This window comes from Papio anubis, chromosome 7 (assembly GCF_008728515.1).
Source record: "Papio anubis isolate 15944 chromosome 7, Panubis1.0, whole genome shotgun sequence".
Classification (NCBI taxonomy): domain Eukaryota; kingdom Metazoa; phylum Chordata; class Mammalia; order Primates; family Cercopithecidae; genus Papio; species Papio anubis.
Genome location: NC_044982.1, coordinates 32,490,833 through 32,515,599, shown reverse-complemented (window position 1 = coordinate 32,515,599; position 24,767 = coordinate 32,490,833). Strand labels below are relative to the sequence as shown.

Below are 24,767 nucleotides of genomic sequence, written 5' to 3'. Positions count from 1 at the left end.
TTTTTTCATTTGTCAATTTTCAGAATGAGTTGAAGTGACTGAGGACTTTTTTTTAAATATCATAGATGTTTGTATTTGTTATGTTTAGATCTATTAAAATCATTATTCTTTTTTTCTTCAAAATGGTCCCATCTTTAGTGGGCACCCCTTCAAGTTGGCTCCTGTCTTTTGACATGACCCTTGTAAATTTTTTTCTTATTTTTTGTTAGACTGAAACATGGAAGACCCTAGTAATCTTTGATAACCTTCTTGCTTTCAGGAAGGTCAGGATATCCCTGGTTCACTTACTTATCCAGACTTGGACTCTTATCCATTTCTCCAAGAAATCTAGGCACAAATAGTATTGCTTTTAGTAGAAATCTAGGCACTAATTTTAGTAGAAATCTAGGCACTAATAGTATTCATTGTTAAGAGGCTGTCATTGTCTCTAGGCCTGTTCTGTGAACAGGGTAGGTAAATATGGTTTTTGTGAAAAGAGAAAAAGGAATTGTATTCTTACCAATAGTGCAGCCAGTTCCAATTTAAAATATTTGGGAGTTTTTATGTAATATATTTGATTTTATAATGATTTCTGTTTTTAATGCTGAAAATCTTGGTTCTTAATAACTAACATAATTATTTTATTTAACGTACAATAGAAGTTACTTCAAAATAACTAACTATATGTAACAACAAGACCCCTGGATGCAGCTTAAGGTTTCTTTCTATTTATTTATTTATTTTTGAGACAGGGTCTCACTCTGTTGCTTAGGCTGGAGTGTAGTGACACGATCATTCCCCTCCCTATTGATGGACATTTGAGTTGTTTCTCATCTTCGGTTATTACAAATAGTATTGAATTGAATAGGCATGTGAATACCTCTAAAGTGGAATTTCTGGGTTAAAGGGTAAAATGCATATGTAATTTTACTTAAACAAAAATATTTGATGCTTGGTGTTTTAACTAAGAACTGAGGCCAGGCACAGTGGCTCACGCCTGTAATCACAGCACTTTGGGAAGCTGAGGTGGCTGGATCACTTGAGGTCAGGGGTTCGAGACCATCCTGGCCAACATGATAAAACCCCGTCTCTACGAAAAAAAACAAAAAATTAGCCAGGCATGGTGGCTCACACCTGTAATCCCCAGCTACTTGGGAAGGCTGAGGCGGGAGAATGGCTTGAACCCAGGAGGTGGAGGTTGCAGTGAGTCAAGATGGTGCCACTGCACTCCAGCCTGGGCGACAGAGCGAGACTCCGTCTCAAAAAAAAAAAAAAAAAAAACTGAAAAGGAAGTAGAGTTCCTCTTTCCTCATATATGAATATATTATTTCAACAGATACATTGTTGATTACCTACCATATGCCTGGTATTGTTCTAATTGCTAGGGATACAGCAAGAGGTTCTGCAGAACTTCATGGAGCATGAAAGTAAATAAACAAAGTTAATTTCAAGGCCAGGCATGGTTGATCACACCTGTAATCCCGGCACTTTGGGAGGCTGAAGCAGGCAGATCACTTGAGCCCAGGAGTTCATGGCTGCAGTGAGCCAAGATTGTGCTACTACTCTCCAGGCTAGGCAACAGAGCAAGACCCTGTCTCGGGGGGAAAAAAAAAGTTAATTTCAGATTTTGTTAAGTGCTATAAAGGAAATAAATGGGTTGATATTCAAGAAAGCACCTGAAGGCCGGGTATGGTGGCTCACGCCTATAATCCTAGCACTTTGGGAGGCCGAGGTAGGTGGATCACAAGGTCAGGAGATTTTTGGCGGGGCATGGTTGTTCATGCCTGTAATCCCAGTACTTTGGGAGGCCAAGGCTGTTGGATCACTTGCCAACATGGTGAAACCCCATCTCTACTGAAAATACAAGTATTAGCTGGGCATAATGGTGCATGCCTTTAGTTTGAGCTACTCAGAAGGCTGAGACACAAGAATCGCTTGAATGGGAGGTAGAGGTTGCAATGAGCCAAGATTGCACCACTGCACTCCAGCGCCGGTGACGGGGTGAGACTCCATCTCAAAAAAGAAAAAAAAGTAAAAAAGAAGAAAGAATTTCATACATTATCTTATTTAATCTCATAAGAGTCTGCAAAGTTTATTTTATAATTCCCATTTTACAGAGAAAACCAGTGTTCAGAAAAGTAAATTACTTGTTTGTGGTCTTAAAGTTTGGAAATGGGGGCTGAGGTTTGAATATGTTTAATTCCAAAGCCAGATAAGATAAATTCTTTTTCAGTGTATTGCATTGCCTCTATTAACCAAAAAGAAAGCAAAAAATAATGAGTTGTCAGAGTAAATGGTTTTGATTCTCATTTTAACCTGACAGAAATACATATTTTTTTTTCTTTTAAAGTACTGCTCTTGTTTATCACTGGAGCATTACACATTCAAATATGCTTGTTTTATTTTGCTTGTTTTAATATATGCTTGTTTTATTTTGGGGATATTTGTTGTATAAGAAAATAGAGGAATATGCCTTTTTGTCCAAGCTAAATAAAACAACTTCAGTATCCATTTTTATTGTTTTTTATTTAATGATGGTTCTACTTTTAAAATACCACAGAAAAAATATCTTACAGGTATTTCTAGCCTTTTCAAATTATGTGCCTTCTAAGTGTCCTATTTATTTATTTCACAAATATTTGTTAACATCTGTATGCAAGTTACTTTATAAGTGTCTGTTGAATTAACTTTTGTAAATGTAATAGCAAAAACATTATACAGGGTTCTGTAAATAGCCATAAAGTTAATCTTAGGGGGAAATTTTTTTCTTGTGCCAGCACTTATTGAGCACTTAACTGTATTATCTCTAAGTCTCACAATAACTCAGTAAGGCAGATACCGATCCCCACTTAACAGAGGAAGGAACTGAGGCACAGAGAGCCTATGTAATTCATCTGCGATCACCATCTCATACATGATGGATTTACACCTAAGGTAGATTTAAATCCCTCACGATCATAGGTTTTCTGTCATAAGTATTAAAAGTTTCTATTAAACAACAAAATAGTTTATAGGGAAATATAATATTTGTCCTGTCTAGTATTTTAAATTAAATCCTTAATGTTGTCCAATGAACCATACATAAAAATTCGTAGCCATTTTTTGTGTGTGCCTTAAACTAGAACTAGCTGCAGTTAAAACCCAGATTCTAATTTTACAAACAAGGCCACCTCTAACAATATTAAAATAAAATGATATTATTCCCTGGCTTAAAGAAAAATTCTCCAATAACCATGGGAATGCTTGTGGTGTGAAGACAGCATCTTAAATCTCGATGCAAGTCATACACAAAGTGTTATTGCGATGAAAAAATAGTGGCGTGAATAATACCCGCTCACAACCCAAGACACTTGATGTATCTTGAGCCTCAGTGTTCGTTGGATTTTACAATTTCGTGAGGAAGATTTGTATTTTTTTTAAAGTTCTATATTTCTGTGTGTTCCACTTGATGTCAAATCTGTATTCTTAGGTTGTAGGGTTCCATTAAAAAAAAAAATAATCTCAGCCCCTCCTCCCTCCACCCTCCTTTCCCCCCACACTCATTTTGTATAATATGGTAATGATATCACCGTATCAGTAATTACGGGTCATCTTCATTTCTTTCATCTCTGCCTGTTCTGATGGCTTCATTCCTTTGACGGAAAAGATTTGGCTCTGGGTGCTATGATTATTTTGTTAAGCATTATTCGAATAGACAGGAGTGAGAGAAATTAATCAATCCAAATGCAATTAGCATCATGTTTAACCCAGTGATGGACGTCTCAAGGTGAAACAGCCAGGGGAGTTTCAGACATTATTATTCAATCCAGTGGTTCTTATCTAAATTATAATCAAGAGAGGTTTTTATTGGCTTCTCAGTGTGAAGATGTAACCCTTTCCCTGCCCTGGGGGTCAAGAAGACTAGGCCTTCATCATTCCTAGACTTTAGCTGTTGCCAGCTGCCAGCCCCTTGAAGTCGGATAGACAGGGCAGGAAAGTTGTCTGAATATGCAAGTCATTTGAAATTATCTGTACTGTGATCCTGTCTGATTTCCTGAAAGTGGAACCTAGCCTATGAATAAGTTACTCTGTCTAACTTGGGGCAAAATATTTTGTGTTCTGATCAAGTCCCTTTGACTAGTTGTTGTTCTTCTATCTTAACCTTACATGATAGATTATTATTGCTGTTTTTACTTTATGGATGAGGATATTAAGACTGTGAAGCTACTAGCCTTTGGTCATAATAAGTGTTTCACCAGGATGTATTACTATGTAAAGGCCCTGAAGCATGAATGTTCTGCACAAATTTATGAGTATTTAATAAAAGTTCTAGCCCCCAGAGTATTAATTCATTGCTTTGATCTCATTGCCTTTCATTCAGTTGAGTTTTACCCTTGAAAAGGAAACCAAGTAGAACTATGAAATAGGTTTGTCAGGTCCTCTGAAAAGGAAACAAAATACAACTAAGAAGTTGTTAGCTCTCATTTCTCGAACACAGATCTTTGGGGGGTTTTTGCTGTTGTTTTGGTTTGTTTTTAGTAGGAAGAAAGATGATAAGAATACATTTTTGAAATCTAGTCTTGTTTTGCTCTTAAAAGAGGGCAGGGCAAGGAGAGTTGATGGAGAAACAGTCTTTCACTTGGATGCAACATTTTTCAAATGCCTGACAATTAAGATTCTTCTACTTCTGCCTTCAATCATCAGGCATCATGGCTGACACTTCCCATATTTTATGTTCCTGCTTGATGTTTTATATTCTGAAAATAAATCTGTTGGCTGGATATTTCTGTCCTTTTTTTCTGTTATGAAAAGCCATTAAAATTATTTTCCATATTGGAACTGTCCAAATTTGTTTACCTGCACGTTGAGTCCTGGCTTTTCTTTTTCATATTACTTCTTGGATAAAACACTCTGCAAATGGGTGTTACTCTGAATTGAAGAAAAAAGTTTGATACAAAATTATCTTTCTCAGGCCGGGCATGGTGGCTCATGCCTGTATTCCCAGCACTTTGGGAGACTGAGGCAAGAGGATTGCTTGAGGCCAAGAGTTCAAGACCAGTTCAACATAGCAAGACCCCATATCTACAGAAAATTAAAGTTAAAAAGTAAAATAAATAATAAAATTTTCTTTCTCAGAAGTCACTGGAGGAAACATTGTTCTTGGCCACTGCACCCTTTTGGAAGAGTCCTGATAGAGAGCCAAGATACCCAATAAAATGATAATCTAGAAAGTGTGCTCCCAAAAAGATTTTTTTGAGAATACTGAGGACAAAAATTTTGATAGTCTGTGATAGTTTGATCCAGACTGTTCTTTTCTCAGATATGTAGTATTTTAGCCTCCTTTTTGAAATGTTTTATTATGCCTAAATAACTTTTTTTTTTTTTTTTTTTTGAGACAGAGTCTTACTCTGTCACCCAGGCTGGAGTACAGTGGCGTGATCTCGGCTCACTGCAACCTCCGCCTCCCAGGTTCAAGCAATCCTCCCCCTTCAGCCTCCCAAGTAGCTGGGATTACAAGCGTGTGCCACCGTGCCTGGCTAATTTCTGTATTTTTACTAGAGATGGGGTTCCACCGTGTTGCCCAGGCTGGTCTGAAACTCCTGACCTCAACTGATCCGGCAGCCTCGACCTCCCAGGGTGCTGGGGTTATAGGCGTGAGCCATCATGCCTGGTCACCTAAAGAACTTAAGGCAAAAGCCTCAAGGCTGCTGACCTTCAAATGCTACTTTTATATATTTTAGAGACAAGTAAGATTTACACCAAAGACTGTTGCTTGTGTGTACTTCTCCACAAGAGTTGACTGAGAACAGGCAGTGGACCTTATTACAGTTACACCACCTGCTGAGGGCCACCAGGTGTCCTAATGGAATGAAACTCCAAAAGACCCCTCCTCATCCAGTGACACTGTGTGCTTTTCACAGCTCCTTCTGCTCTTGACAGTGACTCCAGCACCAGCTGCTCTCATATCAGAGGCATTAAAAGTGCTTAGTCCTTGACTTATCGATCACTTAATGATACTTTTCCTGTGGAGATCTGACACAGCTGGAGTGTGGTGAAGAGTCTCAGTCTGGCAGACTGCCCTGGAACTGCTGCTCTGCTGTACACCAGCTCTGTGCCAGAGTCACAGGGAAACGTTGCACATTCCTGCGAGACAGAAATCAGCATTATAAATCACATTGCTCTCTTTTTGTTCTCTGCCAATCCACCAGAATACTTGTTAACAACAGCTAGCCCCATCTCAAAGGCAGCATGGCCTTTGAGAATAGTCTCTTTCTGTGGGAAAGCATGTCTTTGACTTTATTTGAATCTTCCTAATATCTAATACATAGTGTGTGCTCCATGAGACTGCCTTCCCTCTTCACCACCCCCTCTGTGCTTCTTTTCTTCACGGCACACAATGATAACTGATCAGTAGGTGCCTTTTGTCGTAGCTGTTAGAATACATTCAAGATAGAATACATTCAAGATTTCAGGGACCAAAAGAGTAATTTTTAAAGAGTCAAAACTATAACAAATGGCATCATTTCTATAAAAACATCTTTTATGAGGCCAATTAAATTAACAGCCTTTAGCACATTGATTTAAAGTAAACTGGGATTTTTTTTTTTTTTTTTTTTTTCAGATGGAGTCCTGCTCTGTCACCCAGGCTGGAGTGTAGTGGCTCAATTTCGGCTCACTGCAAGCTCTGCGTCCCGGGTTCACACCATTCTCCTGCCTCAGCCTCCCGAGTAGCTGAGCCTACAGGCGCCCGCCACCTCGCCTGGCAAATTTTTTTGTATTTTTAGTAGAGACGGGTTTCACCGTGTTAGCCAGGATGGTCACGATCCCCTGACCTTGTGATCCGCCCGCCTCGGCCTCCCAAAGTGCTGGGATTACAGGCGTGAGCCACCGCGCCCGGCCACTAAACTGGGATTTTATATATTCCTTTTGGCTAGAAGTATCTACTGGTACAGTTAAGGAAGGTAGCTGCCTCCATCTAGTACCCGGCATTACTGCAGCCAGGCTTCATACGCCACAGTATGCGTTACACAGATGCAAGTCTTTCGTGTTACCATTTGTCTTGCATTGGAAGATCTTTTTAGAAATATATAGGTCTCCTTTTGCCACTCCTGGTGCTATGTATGTGCTTACTTGATGTAGATCTGGTACCTTCTGTAAAGCAGCAGCTAAGGAGACTCCAGGGCTCACCATGACGACAAGAAGGCCAAGGAAGGAAGCAAGACTGAGAACAGTGGTTGTTTTGGTTTTGGTTTTTGGTTTTTGGTTTTTGAGACAGAGTCTCACTCTGTCGCCCAGGCTGGATTGCAGTCACATGATCTCGGCTCACTGCAACCTCTGCCTCCTGGGTTCAAGCAATTCTCCTGCCTCAGCCTCCTGAGTAACTGGGACTAGAGGTGCACGCCACCACGCCCAACTAATTTTTGTTTTTTTTTTTTTGAGACAGAGTCTCGCTCTGTCGCCCAGCCTGGAGTGCAGTGGCCGGATCTCAGCTCACTGCAAGCTCCGCCTCCCGGGTTCACGCCATTCTCCTGCCTCAGCCTCCCGACTAGCTGGGACTACAGGCGCCCGCCACCTTGTCCGGCTAGTTTTTTGTATTTTTTAGTAGAGACGGGGTTTCACCGTGTTAGCCAGGATGGTCTCGATCTCCTGACCTCGTGATCCACCCGTCTCGGCCTCCCAAAGTGCTGGGATTACAGGCTTGAGCCACTGCGCCCGGCCAATTTTTGTATTTTTAGTAAAGATGAGGTTTCACCATGTTGGCCAGGCTGGTCTTGAACTCCTGACCCCTCAGGTAATCCACCTGCCTCGGCCTCCCAAAGTGCTGGGATTACAGGTGTGAGCCACCATGCCCTGCCAACAGTGGTCATATTAATTTGAAGGTGGAGGGGTAGGATCATTCAGTGGTGCAGTCTAAGAGTAAGAGGCATACATCACTTTGTAGACTAATGCAAGCTCATTGTGAACAACAGTTTATCAATGAGGCAGATCAGATTCCAATTTGATGGGCAGCCGATTAATGAGATAGACACACCTGCACAGTTGGAAATAAGGATACAATTGATTTGTTCCAGCAGCAGACAGGAGGTGTGTACTACAAAGGGAACCTGCTCTTTACTCCAGAAATCTATTCCCACAGACCAGGAATACATTCTCAGAAAACTACAACTCCATTGAACGCCATCCTGACTACAACAGTGTGGATTTTTTCTGTCCTTTTGTGTACCCCTTTCTCATTCCTTTATTGTGCATAAAGTGACTGGCATTTGTGCACAAACATATTGCCTTTTTATTTTTTAAACTAAATGGCCAATGGTATATTTTGATCAACATCAGATGGAGATAAGATGGGGATAAATACTGATTCTGTGGCAATGCCCCCCTTCTCCATTAGTGGCATGCTCATTCACCTCTTATCTTTATACTTCATTAAGTTATTTTGCTCTCATCATTTAATAAAAATCAATAACACAGAATCCTTCCATACTTAAAGCTAGTAGTTCAAGATCCTGTCTCTACAAAAAATTTTAAAAAATTTAACCAGGTGGTGCACGCATATAGTCACAACTACTTAGGAGGCTGAGGCAGGAGGATCACTTGAGTCCAGGAGGTTGAGGCTGCCATGAGCTATGGCTGCACCATTGCACTCCAGCCTGAGTGGCAGAGCAAGACCTTGTCTCTTATTAAAAAAAAAAACAAAAAAATCCTTCCATACCTTGTTTAATTGGAGAATTTTGGTGTTTTTCACTTGTCATTCTAAAACCAACCCGTTTTTAAACTCTTATACATAGCTGTTACATGTAGGACAATATGTCTTTAAGTAGGGATAAGTTACTCTAAAAGAAATGAATCTTAGATAGTTTTCCCATCAGGCATCCTATTGCTTAAATAAACTTCGTGTTTGAAATGAAAGAAATAGTTGTACAGTAGCAAGCATTTATTGAATGCCTATGTGACTTTGTATTAATCCTACCTTGAATGGATGAGGAAAGGAGCTCAGAAAAATAACTTGGTAATTTGCCTGCGTGGCCCAGGGTCAATGTAAGAGCTGAAGTCCTGTTCTTTTCACAATATTATGTTGTCTCCTTTGTTTCCTGGCCACTCATATTAGAATCTGCTAAAAGCAACCTGTTAATTGCTCTTCTGAATGGGAGAAATCCAGTGGAAAGCAATTTGTGCCCCCTTCAAAAACATTTTTAATTATATTGAGGCATAGAAATATTTAAAGTAGTTTGCATTGGAATTGAAAAACTGAACTATGAGTTTCTTCCACTTCATTAAAAAGTTACTTAAACTTTACATTGTTCCCTACATAAAAGCTGAGCAGAATTTTATCAGGCAATTGCCTCAAAGGTATAATCTGGACAATCTTTCTGTAATAAAACCCATATGTCATTGGCGAAAGGTGCAGAGCCCTGGCAGAGAGGGCTGGTCTCGAGAGAGATTCTGCACCCAATCTCGTTAACCAGGGTGCCTCTGGTAATCCCTCATCCCCTCACCAGTGAGAAATCAATCTGTACCACTGAATCTTTTTCAACCAGCCACCAGAAAAATTTACTGCAGAGAAGGCAGTTTGGGGATAGTCATTGTGGAAAGTGAGCCAGAAGCAAGGCTAAATGTAGGATGGAGGAATTGGAGAGTCTAAAGAAGAGATTATATTAAACCACACACCACTTTCAGAGCAGGCACAGTGGAGTCCTCCTTTCAGCCCTGACCTCTCCAAGTATTCTCAGGTATTTACAGCTGCCATGAACCCGATAGCCCTGGAGAAACTACAAAATGGGTGGGGGATAACAGAAACAGTGGAAACCTGGAAGTTGATTGTAGTCTATCCATTTGCTGTCTCTCGGTGTGTAGTAGCCAGTCTCCTCTCCACACTTTCTGCAGCATTTAACGTGTTAACCCTATGGTGACAGTCTCAATTGTGGCTTTCTCAATTTGTGATCTATGTCCAACATAATAGGGCCTGTAAATCATGACTTGACATAGGGGTCATGCTTCTCTCCTGCACAGCATGCAACAGTGGCTGATGACCAGTGGGCCCCTCTTGGCATAGTTATTAGAATGGAAGCAGTGTTGCCTTCCTGTGAAACCTTGTGATCTTAGAGAATAAATCCAGAATCAAAAAATAGTTGACAGACTGGACGAGGTGGCTCATGCCTATATAATCCCAGCACTTCCAAGGCAGGCGGATCACCTGAGGTCAGGAGTCCGAGACCAGCCTGGCCAACATGGTGAAACCTTGTCTCTACCAAAAATACAAAAAGTTAGCTGAGCGTGGTGGTGCATGCTTGTAATCCCAGCTACTTGAGAGGCTGTGGCAGGAGAATCACTTGAACCGGGGAGGCAGAGGTTGCAGTGAGCTGAGATTGTGCCGTTGCACTCCAACCTGGACAACAAGAGCGAGACTGTGTTTCAAAAAAAAAGAAAATAGTTGACAGACACATTTCACTGACTCTAGATAACGCTGTCTCCCAATCTTATTGTGTCTAGAATTGTTTTCTATATAACACATTATGGGGAACAAAGAAACAGGAGATAATGGAGGAACTGGAAGTGCCAAGCTGAAGAACATGTAATCTTACGCTGGCTATTCATTCTAGAATTATACCAAGCTATAACCATTGTGAAGAAGAAGGGACAGAACTAGGCAGTGGGGAATAGAAATGGCTTTCTCTTCTCTGTAAGCAGGCAGTAGTCATCTCTAAAGATTTTTCCCCAAAGAGATTTGAAATTCCTGATGGGAGCTTAAAAAGCTAAGAGTAAAATACATTTATTTATAAGACCCTACTAGAAGAGGTGTGTGTGTGTGTGTGTGTGTGTGTGTGTGTGTGTGTGTGTGTAGACGAGGAATACAGAATAGTAGCAGAAGGCTGTCTCCCTACTCCTAATGGGATTTTGTAGCAGCATGTGCGAGTTTGTTTCAGAAGTCAAAAATGAACAGATGTTAGTATAAATTACCTCTGTGTCTGATGTCTTGCAAATTAAAAGCGCGGTTGGCATCACTAAACAATTTCACTAGGTTTGGGGGGGTGTGGTTAGCGGGCGGTGATTACTGTAGCAGGTCGGTAAGAATCTTCGCACTGCAGCAGAGCGAGGATAAAGAAATGAGGAATAAAATAAGGGCTATATGAATTAATCAGAAATGTTAACATCTCTGATGACAAGTGAACAGGAGGGCACGTGCTCTGGAGCAGCCCCTGACCCACAGCAATTTCTCTGTGCACAAAAAGGGGTTGGTGCTTAGCATCTGATTTATAGGGCACAGCCCTCTTTTAGGGAGCGGCTATGTCATACATTCGTATATCTCCTATATGGGACTGGCGAGTAGGAAAACTTTCTCTCCTCCCATGTAGGAGATGATGTCTTTTGAATTACTTCTACTTTTACAGTGGTTTCCTGCAGCTCTGTGTACTTGGATTAAGTTGAAGGGGGAGGAATGATTGAGTGGAAAAAGGGTTGTTAAAAAGGATTGGTTAAATTCAAGGAGAGCTTGCCACTGAGAGACTTCTAGAAAATAGAATATCTATTTATTTTTCCTTTTAAACCCTTTTGACCCCTTGAATTGTGTGGATCTTTTAAAATTCTAAGTCTTAAAAATATTGGTCATTTTCCCATTTGGGGAAAAACAGTAAGGAGTTGATGGGTCTGAAGGTCAGCAGGCAGAAATCGTTAGTTAGAGCAGTGCAGTGCTCCAGGCCCAGGATTTTTGGAACCAGGCTGTGTTCTCTCCAGAAGAGTTTTGTATTGCCCATGTTTGGTTTCCAAAGCTCCTGCTTCCAGCCATGTTGCAGGATCATTTGTTGCATGTTTAAACTTGAGAGTAGGCAGATAACCCATCTAGTAGAAATAAGTGAGACAATCTGCCCAAAAGTATAAGGAAATTTCTTTTCCTTCAAGCTGAGGGAAAAGATTCCAAGGAATGGAGGTTTTTGTTTGCTAGCCTCCCTTTGTGCAGTTTGTTCATTCATTCATTCATTCATTCATTCACTCACTCAGAAAATACTGAGTGCGAGAGAGCTTACCCACCTCTGGAAAATGTTGTGTTAATGATTAGCACTATACCCAGCGTGTTCATTGCTAATATCCAAGAGAAAAGTAGGGTGTTAACATTCTCTCCGTTACAAATGAAGAGACTGAGGCTCAGAGATCTGCCCAGCCCAGGGTGTCACCCTGCTGCTAAGTGCTAGAGCTGGAACTTAAACTGAGTTCAAATCCTATGTTCTCTGCAAGAAGCCCATGCTACCTCCTATGGGCAAGACAGTACTTGATTGGATTTTCTCTAGAGTAGTTAGTCCTTGACCCCAATCTCTCCATTAACTTGGCATTATTTGTATTAAGGGAAATTATTTTCTTGTCAAATAAGCAAGGCACATTTAAAAAGACTCCCATCATGTAGAGAATGGAGCACTGAGGGCCACTAACTAGTCATACTTGTTGATGGAAAGGAAGGAAACTAACATTTTTTGCGTTTCTGGTTCTAGTTCTTTGGTGTATTATAATTTATCCAGTCTGCTGAGTCTGTAGCAGGTCGGTAAGAATCTTCGCACTGCAGCAGAGCGAGGATAAAGAAATGAGGAATAAAATAAGGGCTATATGAATTAATCAGAAATGTTAACATCTCTGATGACAAAGTGAACAGGAGGGCACGTGCTCTGGAGTTTGGATCTGATTGTTTGGATCTTTTGCCGAGGGAGAGAAGTCCAAAGCACTAAACAGTCTCTGCCTTCAGTACCTTTTAGTAGAGGAAGACAACTATATAAGCAAGGAATTGCATGCAAGTCTTATAGGAACTTTGCTTATACAGGATTTGCTATAAATCCACAAAGGAAGGAACGGTCTGTTTGATTTGATCTGGGTTGGGATTGTGGGCACGTGAGGCAAGACCCAACACTGGGCTTCTATGCCTAGTTAATGGAATTTCCTTTCCCTCTGTTGGAGCACAGGAACTAGTGAAAGATGGGGAACGTATAGATTGAAGTTACCAAAAGCCTCCCTGTGGTCCCAGAGGTTGTGTTGTTTTATGTCTTCATTGTACAATTAAACAAGAAACTGTTAAATTTAAGTTGGGGCAGAGGGGAGCGGGAGGCCATTCATCTAGCTCCGTTTGCTCTGGACTTGGGAAAGGCAACAAGGAGGCCTGGGTGAAGGTCCTTCTCATTCCTGAGGGTGCCTCCCTAGCCACCTCACTTCTTTGGCCATGATGGAGATGTGTTCTTGGGAGGCCACACAGCCTGCCCTGTGCCTACTGCATGGTTCCAGAAGGCCTGGCTCCCAGAGCCAGCCATCAGCCATCAGAAACTTTCTGCACTGTTAAATCCATTTAAGAAATCTGAAAACATGGCCTTTTAGGATGAGGATGAGGAAGGGGCTGTTACACTACGTATGCTTTCTGAGATCTAAAATGGGGGACCTCTGGAGTGGCCCTTGTAACTGAGAAATGTTTTACTTTCATTTTGGAACCTTCTATGTAGGAAAGTAGCTATATAAACCCACTTGTAACTACAGCATTCAAAGATTGATGGTGCTGAAAGCCGGAGAAAGACACATAAACCTTGGCTGGCTATATTAAATATCTAAGGACTGACAATGCCAAGGGAAAGAAGACCAAAGCTCTATAAACCCTACTTTATGACACCATCCACAGATGAACTGCACTAAGGGAATATAAACCCTGTTATATTACAGTATCCAGGGACTACCACTGCCGAGAGATAGGGTAAATGATCTCTAATTTTGATTTGAGATTATAAATGTCCAGAGAGCAGCAACCCAGAGAAGACTAATCTTGCTTGGATTTTAGGTTCCAAAAGCAAACCCCCTGAGATAGTGAACATGAGTATTAGGTTAGATTCTTGAGACAGAGATAGGTTTTGGGGGAATCCCCTGGTGATTTGTTTAAAGGTGAATGATAAAATCTTTCGCAGTCATTTGGTGTGTATCTCAATTGCCAACTTCAGAATAGCTTTGTAGAGTTGTAGTTGTCTGTAACGGTTTGTTTTTACCCTCTTTTAGGAGGTTAGTTGGTGATGATTAAATCTGTTGTGATAGCAACTTGATATATAATTTAAATCAATCTGCATTTTTAAGTTAAATCTTTCTATGATTCTTTTTTCAGATTTTAGGTTTTCATTGATCATTTGTTTGCTTTGTGATTCCAGCCAGAGAGATGACACGGGGGAAATTCCTCAATATTCTAGAGAAGCCCAAGAAGTAGCAGCTGCTTGTGGACAGGATGTCCTGGGGTTCGAAACCAAGCTCCCTTCCCGGTGCACCTCTAACAATGCACACCTCACTGCTTGCTTGGGAGAGACCAGAGGGTGTACCTCCAGGACTGCCCTCTCCCCTGTTCCTGGCACTCTACGCGTCTGAGGACATTCAGCAGCAAGAGAAGAATCTGCTCTACCCAAGGATCATTGCAGTTACTCAGTCAGCTTTCAGACTTGAACCTTCTTAGCCTCGGATATTGGTAACAGCTGAGGGCATATCATTCTTAAAGGTCAAAGTCCTGCTTTCTCATTTCTGGAAGTGATTCAGGAGCCCCAGGATCTTACGGTTGATTTGACTCAGTCATGGCAGTCAGTTGTGACATGTTGATTGGATGGGTTCTTTTGAATTGTTCTTGATCTCTTAGGAAGTGTTTTTGATGCAAGGAGACCAGAGACCAACTAGATTCTGGACCAGACCATGCAGCCTGACCTGTGAACTCTCCAGTATATACTAAGTTCCCAGAATACCCAGCTGGAGAAACCAGAATCTTCTTGAAATGTACATCTGTTTTTTAAAACTTCTATACCTCTTATGATAGTCCCATTTGCTTTTCATTCCTTACTTACCAGCCCCACCTTCCAGTTCTGACTTCAGGCAAAGGGATCCCTGAGTCCCTCCTGGAATTAGCTTGTATAGTGAAAGGCCCATCCAAGGTTGCCTTGGGTTCTAGATCTAAAGACCAATGTGAAGGTGACAGAAAGGATTTTCAAGTTCTAATTAATCTGTTACAGATTCAAGCAAGAAAGTCAGTGTAGCCTGAAAGACAAGAGAAACGGGATGGTTTATAGGAGTTCCCATTTGGTTGAAAGCTAGAAGCCCTAATTGACCTTAAAAGAATGTGCTATGGTATGGTGGGATTGTCCCCTCTGACAGCACGTATGAGATAGTTCATCTATATAATAGAAACACACACACACGAAAGAGAATCTTCTGACTTAAATACAACTTTCATGGAGTTCTTCACCACTTATCTGTCTCTGTTAAAATCTGAAAATCTAGCCCATGGGTAAAATCTATTATATGTGTTCTCTATATTTCTCGTATAAGCCAGCCCCCAGCATCTGATGTTTTGAGAAGTGCATGGAGTTTCCTAAACTTTGCACAAAAGAATATCCCGGGGCCGGGCGCGGTGGCTCACGCCTGTAATCCCAGCACTTTGGGAGGCCGAGGCAAGCGGATCATGAAATCAAGAGATAGAGACCATCCTGGCCAACATGGTGAAACCCCATCTCTACTAAAAATACAAAAATTAGCTGGGCATGGTGACACGGGCCTGTAGTCCCAGCTATTCGGGAGGCTGAGGCAGGAGAATTGCTTGAACCGAGGAGGCGGAGGTTGCAGTGAGCCAAGATCGCGCCACTGCACTCCAGCCTGGACGACAGAGCGAAACTCCATCTCAAAATAAATAAATAAGAATATCCTGGCCAGGCAACTCATACCTGTAATCCCAGCACTTTGGGAGGCTGAGGTGGGCAGATCACTTGAAGTCAGGAGTTCCAGACCAGCCTGGCCAACATGGTGAAACCCTGTCTCTACTAAAAATACAAAAATTAGCTGGGCGTGATGGCGCATGCCTATAGTCTCAGCTACTTGGGGGCCTGAGGCACGAGAATCGCTTGAATCCGGGAGGTGGAGGTTGCCGTGAGCCAAAATCATGCCACTGCACTCCAGCCTGGGCAACAGAGTGAGGCTCTGTCTCAAAAAAAAAGAAGATCCCTGTGGCAATAGTCTGATGGTGTTTGGACACAAGAAAAGTTATGGTCAAGTTTTGAGTCGTGAGTGTTTGCTAGGGCATGGCACTCTTCAGTTTAAAAGCTGATCCAGTAACCATTTTCTGACATTTGTGCCTTGTTCTCATGCTAGAATTAACGCTAAATTTTTCTCTCGTTTGGCCATCCATGTAGTTTTACTTATTGAGAGGAAAAAAGACTGAACATAAGATATGAAAGATGAGTATGAGAAGTAAAACATTCTACTGGGGTGCTACATAGAAGGTTAGGTTGGAGGGGCTTTGATTTTAATTTAAACTCATTGTCGATGGATATTTCTGTATCTCACTAAATGCGGTTGAAGAGTTTGTGTGTGTATGTGTGTGTGGCCAAAAAATAGTGCCATCATGTCAGATTCTTCCTTTGCTCTGTTTTTGAGAGTTGATGACATCAGGCACTTTTAAGTGTTTGGGGAAATTGATTGGGATACCTCCCCCAAACCAACTCAAGTCTGTAACTGGAAGCCAGGTAGTTGGTTTTCTGGTCCGCTTTGGCCTCTTTCTTTTACCATCATCCTATCCACCAGCACTTAATGTAAGTAGATGTTTTAGAATTGCGATATTTATTGGTTTTGTATTTGTCATCCTTAGAAATGTTAATGATGTATTTTTATATTGATAATATAAATTGATGTACAGTGTGTGTGTATATGTATTTCAGGATGTTAAAGGATTGTACTTTGTATGTGATGGTTTCTGTGTCTTCATAATAAATGTGTCCCTTTTACAGGAGGGTGAGTTTTTCCTCAGAGGGCCGAGTTGGATATTTAAAGCACAGACCTCATGAGAAAGTACAACTATAATGATAAACAATCCACTGTCTTCCTCCTTAATATACTTAGTGGATAGTTTGGGGCTTTACCGTCATCTACTTGGTCTCCTGCCTTCCAATCTATCCTACCACTGCCCAACACCCTACAGTAGTATTTAGAAACCTTTAATATCTTCCCATGTCTACTAATAAAGTCTCAATCTCTTGACCTGGCATTTTAAGACTCTCTACATGTAATCCTAATCAACCCTTCCGTTTAGTTTTCTTCCTCTCCTATGTATGAAGTCCATGTTGCAGTTACTCTGAACAGTTCCCAGTTTCTCACTTGAGTGCCTTTGCTCCTGCCTTTGAGTTCCTAGAAGATCTTGGATCCCTTTTGCATCTATCAAACCTATGCTTCCTATAATCCCCTGATGATCCAGCTGGAAATGGTCCTTCCCCTACATTCCTATAGCATTTCCCCATATCATCCCTGTGACTCTTACCACACTCTGCCTTATATTTAAGTGGTCTGAGTACTTTTTCTTTTTGAGACAGAGTCTCGCTCTGTTGCCCAGGCTGGAGTGCAGTGGTGCAATTTTGACTCACTGCAACCTCTGCCTCCCGGGTTCAAGCGATTCTCTGCCTCAGCCTCCCTAGTAGTTGGGATTACAGGCACATGCCACCACACTCCGGCTAATTTTTGTATTTTTAGTAGAGACAGGTTTTGCCATGTTGGCCAGGCTGGTCTCAAACTCCTGGCCTCAAGAGATCCTCTGGCCTTGGCTTCCCAAAGTGCTGGGATTATAGGCGTGAGCCACTGCACCTGGCTCTGAGTACATATCTTATTTCTCCTACTAAATTCAAAACTCTTCAAGGTATAGCTGGCTCCTACACATCTAGTTCTTCAATGTCTTCTTTGAACTGGGGGTTCAAAAGCTATTTGCTTGCAGACTTCTGGTTACACATGATAGATTGAAAACAAGTATTTATCTGCCATCTACTAAATCCCTTAGTGTGGGTTCCTTTTCAACTGTGTTCAAGAACTGGAAAAGAGGAAGTACTCATTACCGCTACTGCTTTCACCCATTGATAGTTTACCTGCTCTAGACCAGAATATGCCCTTTTAAAGAAAGCATTTCATTTTAAGGACAGCAAATTGCTTCTCATCATAGGCCCATCATTTATTTCCAAAAAAGACATCTGGATGAACAGTAGATTTCTGTGATCTAGAAAAGCATGGCTGATTGACTAAGCAGGGACAGTGTTATGAATGTTCTAAGTCTTTAGAGACTATTTTTACAGTAAATAATTGTTTATTACTTGCCTACAGATATTTTTTCCCTTTTCCTTTGCCATTCCAAATACCATCCTGGAAAGCATCTGTTAAATGTGAGCAGCAACATTCTGAAAAGCATAGTATTGGAGCTTGGAGACACGTTTGCAAATTCTTATTAACATTTTTTTTCTTACCAGCACTCATTACTTCTTGCTGTCTTCAGTCTCCCAGAGTCTAGGCCTCTGCTGATTTGCTTGGCCTGCCTTCCATAGGTTAGAGCACTTAAAGTTCACAGGGTATTAATTGTGTTGATATTGAAATGCCATCATTTTTATCTTTCCATTTTTATCATATTTTTTAAATGGACACTTGCTAACTGCTCCGTGGTTTTAGTTCTCTAGCTGCTCTTCTGGACTCTCCCAGATCAAGGCAGTGAAAATAGAACTGATGGAAGTCATCCCCTTGTCCCTGTGGCTTCAGAAGGGTGTTTCGACTTCCCCAGGAGCTTTGAAATGAAGCCGAGAAATTTCATTTCCAGTGGGATGCCCTGACTCCTCCTGTTTCCTCCAGGATTAAGCCATCACAGGAAGGTGAACAGGCAGAGCAGGAAGTGAGGAAACGGACAGTTGGGCCAAGGTGGATGATCCCAGAAGCCAAATAACACAGTCTCTTACCAGTTCTCAGCTTCGGCACTAACTCCATCTCCAAGCATTTGGTTATGTTCTCCATTCTCTGTTTTCTTCATCTTGTGAGAGCTACAAGGATATCTGATCCCTATGTGGGCTTTGTTTCACCAGAGTCTTGCAACCCCCAACCCCAGAGAGTGGCAAAGGGTGGTGTCTCCACGGTTGTAAGTTCTGATGGACTGGAACTGACTTTTCCTATCTATGTAGGCTTTTTGCCATTTAGGGTATGTGTCCCTGTCTATGCTTAAAGAGGCCACTGGCCTTCCCACCCTTTGCCTGGCACTTTTTCCTCTCGAGCAGCTGGGGGCTTCAGACGATACCAGGTGTAACTGTGAGGCTCCTGGTTGGCGTGAGTGCTGGCAGAGCCTGTTAATTAGCACAGGAACACCCCAGTGCTCCATTAGCTGGGCCAGGCATTTGGAACCTTCCCCTCCTGTGGGCCCCTTCCTCCTAATGAGAGCTGGAAGAAGGGCCCTCACAAAACACTGCCTCAGAATAATATTCTGCTTTGTCCCCACCAGTAACCAGGGCTGACAGGATCACTCTGTCCATTTCTCTTCTAATTAGCACAATTCCAGCATGGCCTGAGCCAGCAAATAGAGAAAAGCGATCAAAAGCGATCGGACAACCGTACCGAATCACAAACACAAAGAGGGCCATTCCCTGTAATTAGGTGAGACAATTCCTCAGTCTTTTCTCGGCTGGAGTTTGCCGCTAAGACTCTTGCTGTTTGGGTCCCAGCAACACAAGTTACATGTCTCCCTGGGACACTAATAAGCCCCAAATTGTCTTCCGCTTCACACAACTCTAACCAGAGGACAGACATGGGGTGGTGGGGCAGGTGGCGGGGAGGGGGTGGTGCAATGCAGTGAGGGGACAGGGTCTCCCAACAAGCAGCTGCTGCAATGTTTCCCCAACTTCGAGAAGCAGACACTGGGGCTGTGGGCAAAGAGGTAAGAGTCAGTTGACTTGAGAGAACTGCTCTGGGCACAGCCTGGCCCCTGTTACTTGAGCTGGAGTCTGAAGCACTGAGAAATTCTGACCCTCAGGGGAAGCCCCCTCTCAGCCATTTGCCCCACTCTGTTCATTCGCTGCCTCCTGTCTATGGCCCCGTCACTCCTCCCACCCCTGCAGACCGCTGGCATCATTCCGGGAACTACACTGAGCCCTTCACAAACTGTAAGCCCTATACAACTATAGTTACCATTGCAGAGAAAGCTAACACACAGCACATGAGTGAATTCTGCCCTAGAAGACTGCATGACCTGGAAGGGGCACCCACTGCCCCCCTCACTCTGGCCCTCATTTCTAGCACCCATCACCTTTATGTCTCTGGTTGTGTCCCCAACCGCTGCCTACTGTCTCCTCTCTCCTGAAAGATCTCTGTTTGTTTAAAACAGAAAAGTGGCCCATCTGCCAGGGCAAGAAGCCATAACTGGCCGCACTCCATGTGGCTCAGAGGTTGGCCACTTAATGAACAAAAACAGCTCCCCCAGGATTGCAGCCCATTACGGGGATTACTTGGGGCGATACAGCCGTAAACTTGGTCATAGCCAGGGACAAAAGAATGCAGGGGAGAATGGCAGTTGGAATCTCAATTAAACTCAAGTTCGGAGCAGAATTGGGCTCACATATTTTCATCTCTCTCTTGCCCTCTGCTTTCTGTCTTGATTTCTATACCTGGTGTTTTTGAAAGTGACCTCCAATACAAAAGGAGATTCAGTTATGTAGAATCCGAGAAGCCAAAAAACTCAAGTAATCAAAGTGGCATTGTTTTTCTACCTTCATTTTTCTGAGACATAGAGAAGATAATGATAAGATTTGACTGTTAAAAATAACTTTTGGGACATGCCAAAGAATTGATCCAAATTTGTTCAATTTCATACAGTTTCTTTGGTTATAAACAGAACTACCTGGCACATAATAGGTGCTAAAATAAGAATTTGTTGAAAGAATGAACTGTGCCTTGACATTCGGTGTTCATAGCCTCATTGCTGGTCAAAGATATAATAAGTGCTTGGATTTTGAGAGAAAGGCAGGGGTGATCTTGCGTAAGTTACTTCTCTCTAAGCCTTGGTTTCCTTAGGACTTTTTCCACTTTAAAGAGTCGTATCAGCATCATGGACAAGGGCACAGGCTCTGAAGTCAGGCTGCCTGGGTGCAAATAGCACCTAACTACTAGGGTAGCTGTAGAGATTAAATGAGTATTGCAAAGTGTTGAGAGTGGTGCATGGCATATCTTACCCATTATGTGTATAATTGCTTGATAGATAGATATATAAAACAGATTCCATGTAGTATTTAATTTTTTATTATACTCATATTTATTAAAAATTGACAATCCCTAGGCCAGGCATGGTGGCTCACACCTATAATCCCAGCACTTTGGGAGGCTGAGACATGTGGATCACTTGAGGTCAGGAGTTCAAGACCAGCCTGGCCAACATGGTAAAACCCCGTCTCTACTTAAAAAAAAAAATACAAAAAAATTTAGCTGTGTGTAGTGGTGGGTGCCTGTAGTCCCAGCTACTCGGGAGGCTCAGGGAAGGGAATTGCTTGAACCCAAGAGGCAGAGGTTGCAGTGAACTGAGATTGCATCAGTGCACTCCACCCTGGGTGACAGAGTGAGACTCCATCTCAAAAAAAAAAAAAAAAAAAATTGGCAATCCCTACAGGGAAAATATAGTAACTTCTGGTTACCTTGACTAGTCAGTTAAGCAGAATACTATTTCCGTAACCCTTCAGAAGAGATGACAGTTTACTATTTCTCCTACCCCCATCCTTCCACCCACTGAGGCCCATGGACATTCAGTAGAAACCATCGTTGACTCTACAGACAGTGGCATTAAGCAAGGGAGGGAAAGGTATTCTTTGGGACATTGGCAGGTTTCTGAGCTGATGAACAGCATACAATGGCTTCCATTCACTAATCTTTGTCCATTTCCTTCCTTCCATTCCCTATTGGTTCCACCCCTCCATTCCATTTCCTTCCCTTCCTTCCTTCCTTTCTCTTCCTTCCTTCCCTCCTTCCTTCCCTTCCTTCCCTTCCTTCCCTCCTTCCTTCCTCCCCTCCCCTTCCTCCCCTCCAACCTCCCCCTTCCTCCCTCCTCCTCCTTCCTTCCTTCCTTCCTTCCTTCCCTCCTTCCTTCTTTTTATCAGGACAGGGTCTCCTCATCACCAGGCTTCAGGTGCAGTGGCACGATCTCCGGCACTTGCTGCAGCCTCTGCCTTCTGGACTCAAGCAGTCCCTCCTGCCTCCAGCCTCCCAAAGTAGTTGTAATCCTGGCCCATGCCACCACACCTGGCTAATTTTTGTATTTTTTGCAGAGATACAGTTTCGCCATGTTGCCCAGGCCAGTCTCAAACTCCTGGGCTCAAGTGATCCACCTATCTCAGCCTCCCAAAATATTGCGATTACAAGCGTGAGCCATTGTGCCTGGGCCAGATAGTTTTCTATGGTGTGAGACTTGTCAGGTTCTCGCTCCCTTTCCAGGACTGAGCAGGGTCCACTCAGGCTTCTGCTCCCCTGGCAGCCTCCTCTGGGCTTTGCCTTCTCTGGGAACCCATGGAGAGACCCTGGCCTGACTCTGCAGCCTGAGGCCTCGGGGTCAAGTGAGGCTGAAAGTCACATCCCAGGGCCTTTTTGGATGTAGCCAAGCCCCAGCAGCCAAGTTGGCCTGAGCCAGTGACTTTGCACAAAGGAGCAGCTGAGAAGAGTCAAGTTGGGAAAGTTAGCGACTTGAGGCTGAGTGGAAATGAGAAGTGCTGGCTGCAGCAGGACCCATGAGGGATATGTGAGGATTGGAACCAGAAATGGTCTCTGAGGAATGGGGAGGGCTCATGGGAAAGCAAGGTCCTGAGAGCTGCTTCACCTTGGCCTCCTGCTTCCTGCCATCCACCTCTGCTGCTGCTGCCTCTGCCTTCAAGGGTCCCAAAGGCTGTTCAGATGTGCAGCCGTTGAGTAAATCAGGGTACATTCCCATAGTGAACTACCGTGCAGCCATTTGGTGTGTTTGCAAAGAGGTTATGATATCATGGAAGAAATGGTTTTGTCATAAGGATAAGTGAAATAGCCGGATGTAACACAATTACAGCAATGTGGGGCGGTGAATAGAAGGCAATAGGCAAAGGTGGTAATAGTGCTTGCTGCCTGGTTGGAGGAATATGGGGTATTGTTGTTTTCTTCTACGTTTTCCAAGCTCTCTACGGAAACAAGTATTGATTTTATAATACAGGGAGAAAAAAGCCTCTGGGGCCAGATATACAGATTTTAAAAGCCCTGCTTCTCAACTCAGCCTGTTATCCTGCACACATGTGCACACATACATAGTTCATCGATGACCTTTGTATATGGTAATGAAATTTGTTCTTTAGTATGCAAATGTGTATCAATCTGTACACCAATAAGTGTTTATTGAGCACCTAATAACCATCCAGCTATGCCCTAGGACCTCTACTTCATTGCATGTAATGTGGGAAAAAAACTTGTTCCCTATTCATGACAGTTCCATCTCTCCCCACACTCCTCAGAGCCTTTGCCCAGGAACAGAAAAAATCATTCAGTCCGTAGGTGTTCAGTGTTGCCACATAGCTATCTTTTTCCTCAGTCTTTCCCTATCCTGAGAAAGTATGTCTCACCTAACCTTGCTGTAGAGTCTTAGCATTAAGTTTCCCCCAGCTCTTGGGCATGCAGCACCTTACTTCAGATGTTGTGTTTGCGAGAGTTTCCTTCACTGCTTTCTCCCTGCTTACCTTCCCCTTCCCAACTGGAAGAGAAGGAAGAAAAGATGAGTTGGGGGTCAGGAGTAGGAATGGGTCAGAGAAGAATCTGGAATTATACTCATGTTTTCATCACAACCAGTTGGAGGCGCTGCACTCTCAGGAAAGAGAAGGAAGTGCGTTTCATCTGAGTTGGGTCTGGAAGACACAAGGGATGCGTAGGAGGTGGTTCTCACTTTTATTGGGAGACAAGGGTGTATATAAAGTCAGTCTCCCTGCAGGATGAGAAGCATAGTCATGGAATTGCTAAAGAAGATATAAAAGCCTCAGGACCAAATGACGTGAGAAAATAGTGGAGAAGAATTGACCTTCTCCCCAAGAAGTGACTTGACCACATCAGCCCCAAGTACCCAGAATATACAAACCCACACATCTGACTAGGCCTGGGCTAGAAAATGGGGGGGAATGGGGAGCACTCCCCATTTTCCTTGATAGAAATAGATGCAGCAACGAGTAAAATTCCGTGCCTGCCACATCTGCTCCCTCCTCCACTAGTGCATGCACTTGTCCATCCTGTTTGCCAAAGAGGGACTGCTTTCTGCCCAGCTCAGGAGAGCGAAACGAAGAAGAAACAATGTCAGCCATGTGTAGCCCTGAATCCTGCCTGACCGTTGCAGTCGCTCTGGGGCTTTCAGCCAGAACTGGGGTGGCCAGATCTGATGAGCCTTCCAAAGGAGAGAAGAGCACTCCAGACCAGACGGCTGAAGCAGTTGTTACGGCAGCAGCATTGCAGGGCAGGCAACACTTCACAGCATCACCAAAGATTGATGCAAATTGGTTTGGTTCTGACCCTGTCACACCAGGAAGGATAATGACTCCAGCAGCGCCGGGCACGGGAGGGGGCACGTGGTGGGGGCCGTGAGGATTGGTGTCTCACTTCACATCTTCATTAATGATCTGAAAGACAGGGGTAAACAGCATGCTAATGAAACCTGCAGATGATTGGTGTTACAACCCCCAGAGAGGACAGAGAAATAGCACACCGAGACCCAGAGAACTTAGAAATATGGGCAGGAGACTGTCAAATGAGACTCGTCCTAGGAAAATGAAAGTTGACGTGTCAGGGAGGAATGATGAAGGTGCCTCTGGGTGGGGGCCTGCACACCTGAAAAGCAGAGATGGGTGGCAGGGTCAGGAGGTTGAGGGATGTGATAAGGTTTGGGGTGTGTTGGAGGGAGATGGAGGAGCTGACCTTGAGGACCCAGGGGACAAATACCCTTGTGCATTTCTGGTCAGGACTGACCATGAGGCCAACAGTTTGTGCAGCCGGAGTACCAA

The 24,767-nt window shown here is 43.1% G+C and overlaps 1 protein-coding gene across 1 annotated transcript in view; it reads left to right on the top strand.

Moving 5' to 3' along the window:
* LIN52 (lin-52 DREAM MuvB core complex component) overlaps window positions 1-15,467 on the top strand; it is a 115,629-nt gene extending 100,162 nt beyond the window's left edge. The window contains exon 6 of the mRNA XM_003902042.5: window positions 14,118-15,467. Coding sequence (XP_003902091.1) covers window positions 14,118-14,173 — 56 coding nt within the window. The 3' untranslated portion in view covers window positions 14,174-15,467. The remainder of the gene's footprint in view (window positions 1-14,117) is intronic.
* Window positions 15,468-24,767: the final 9,300 nt, after the last annotated feature.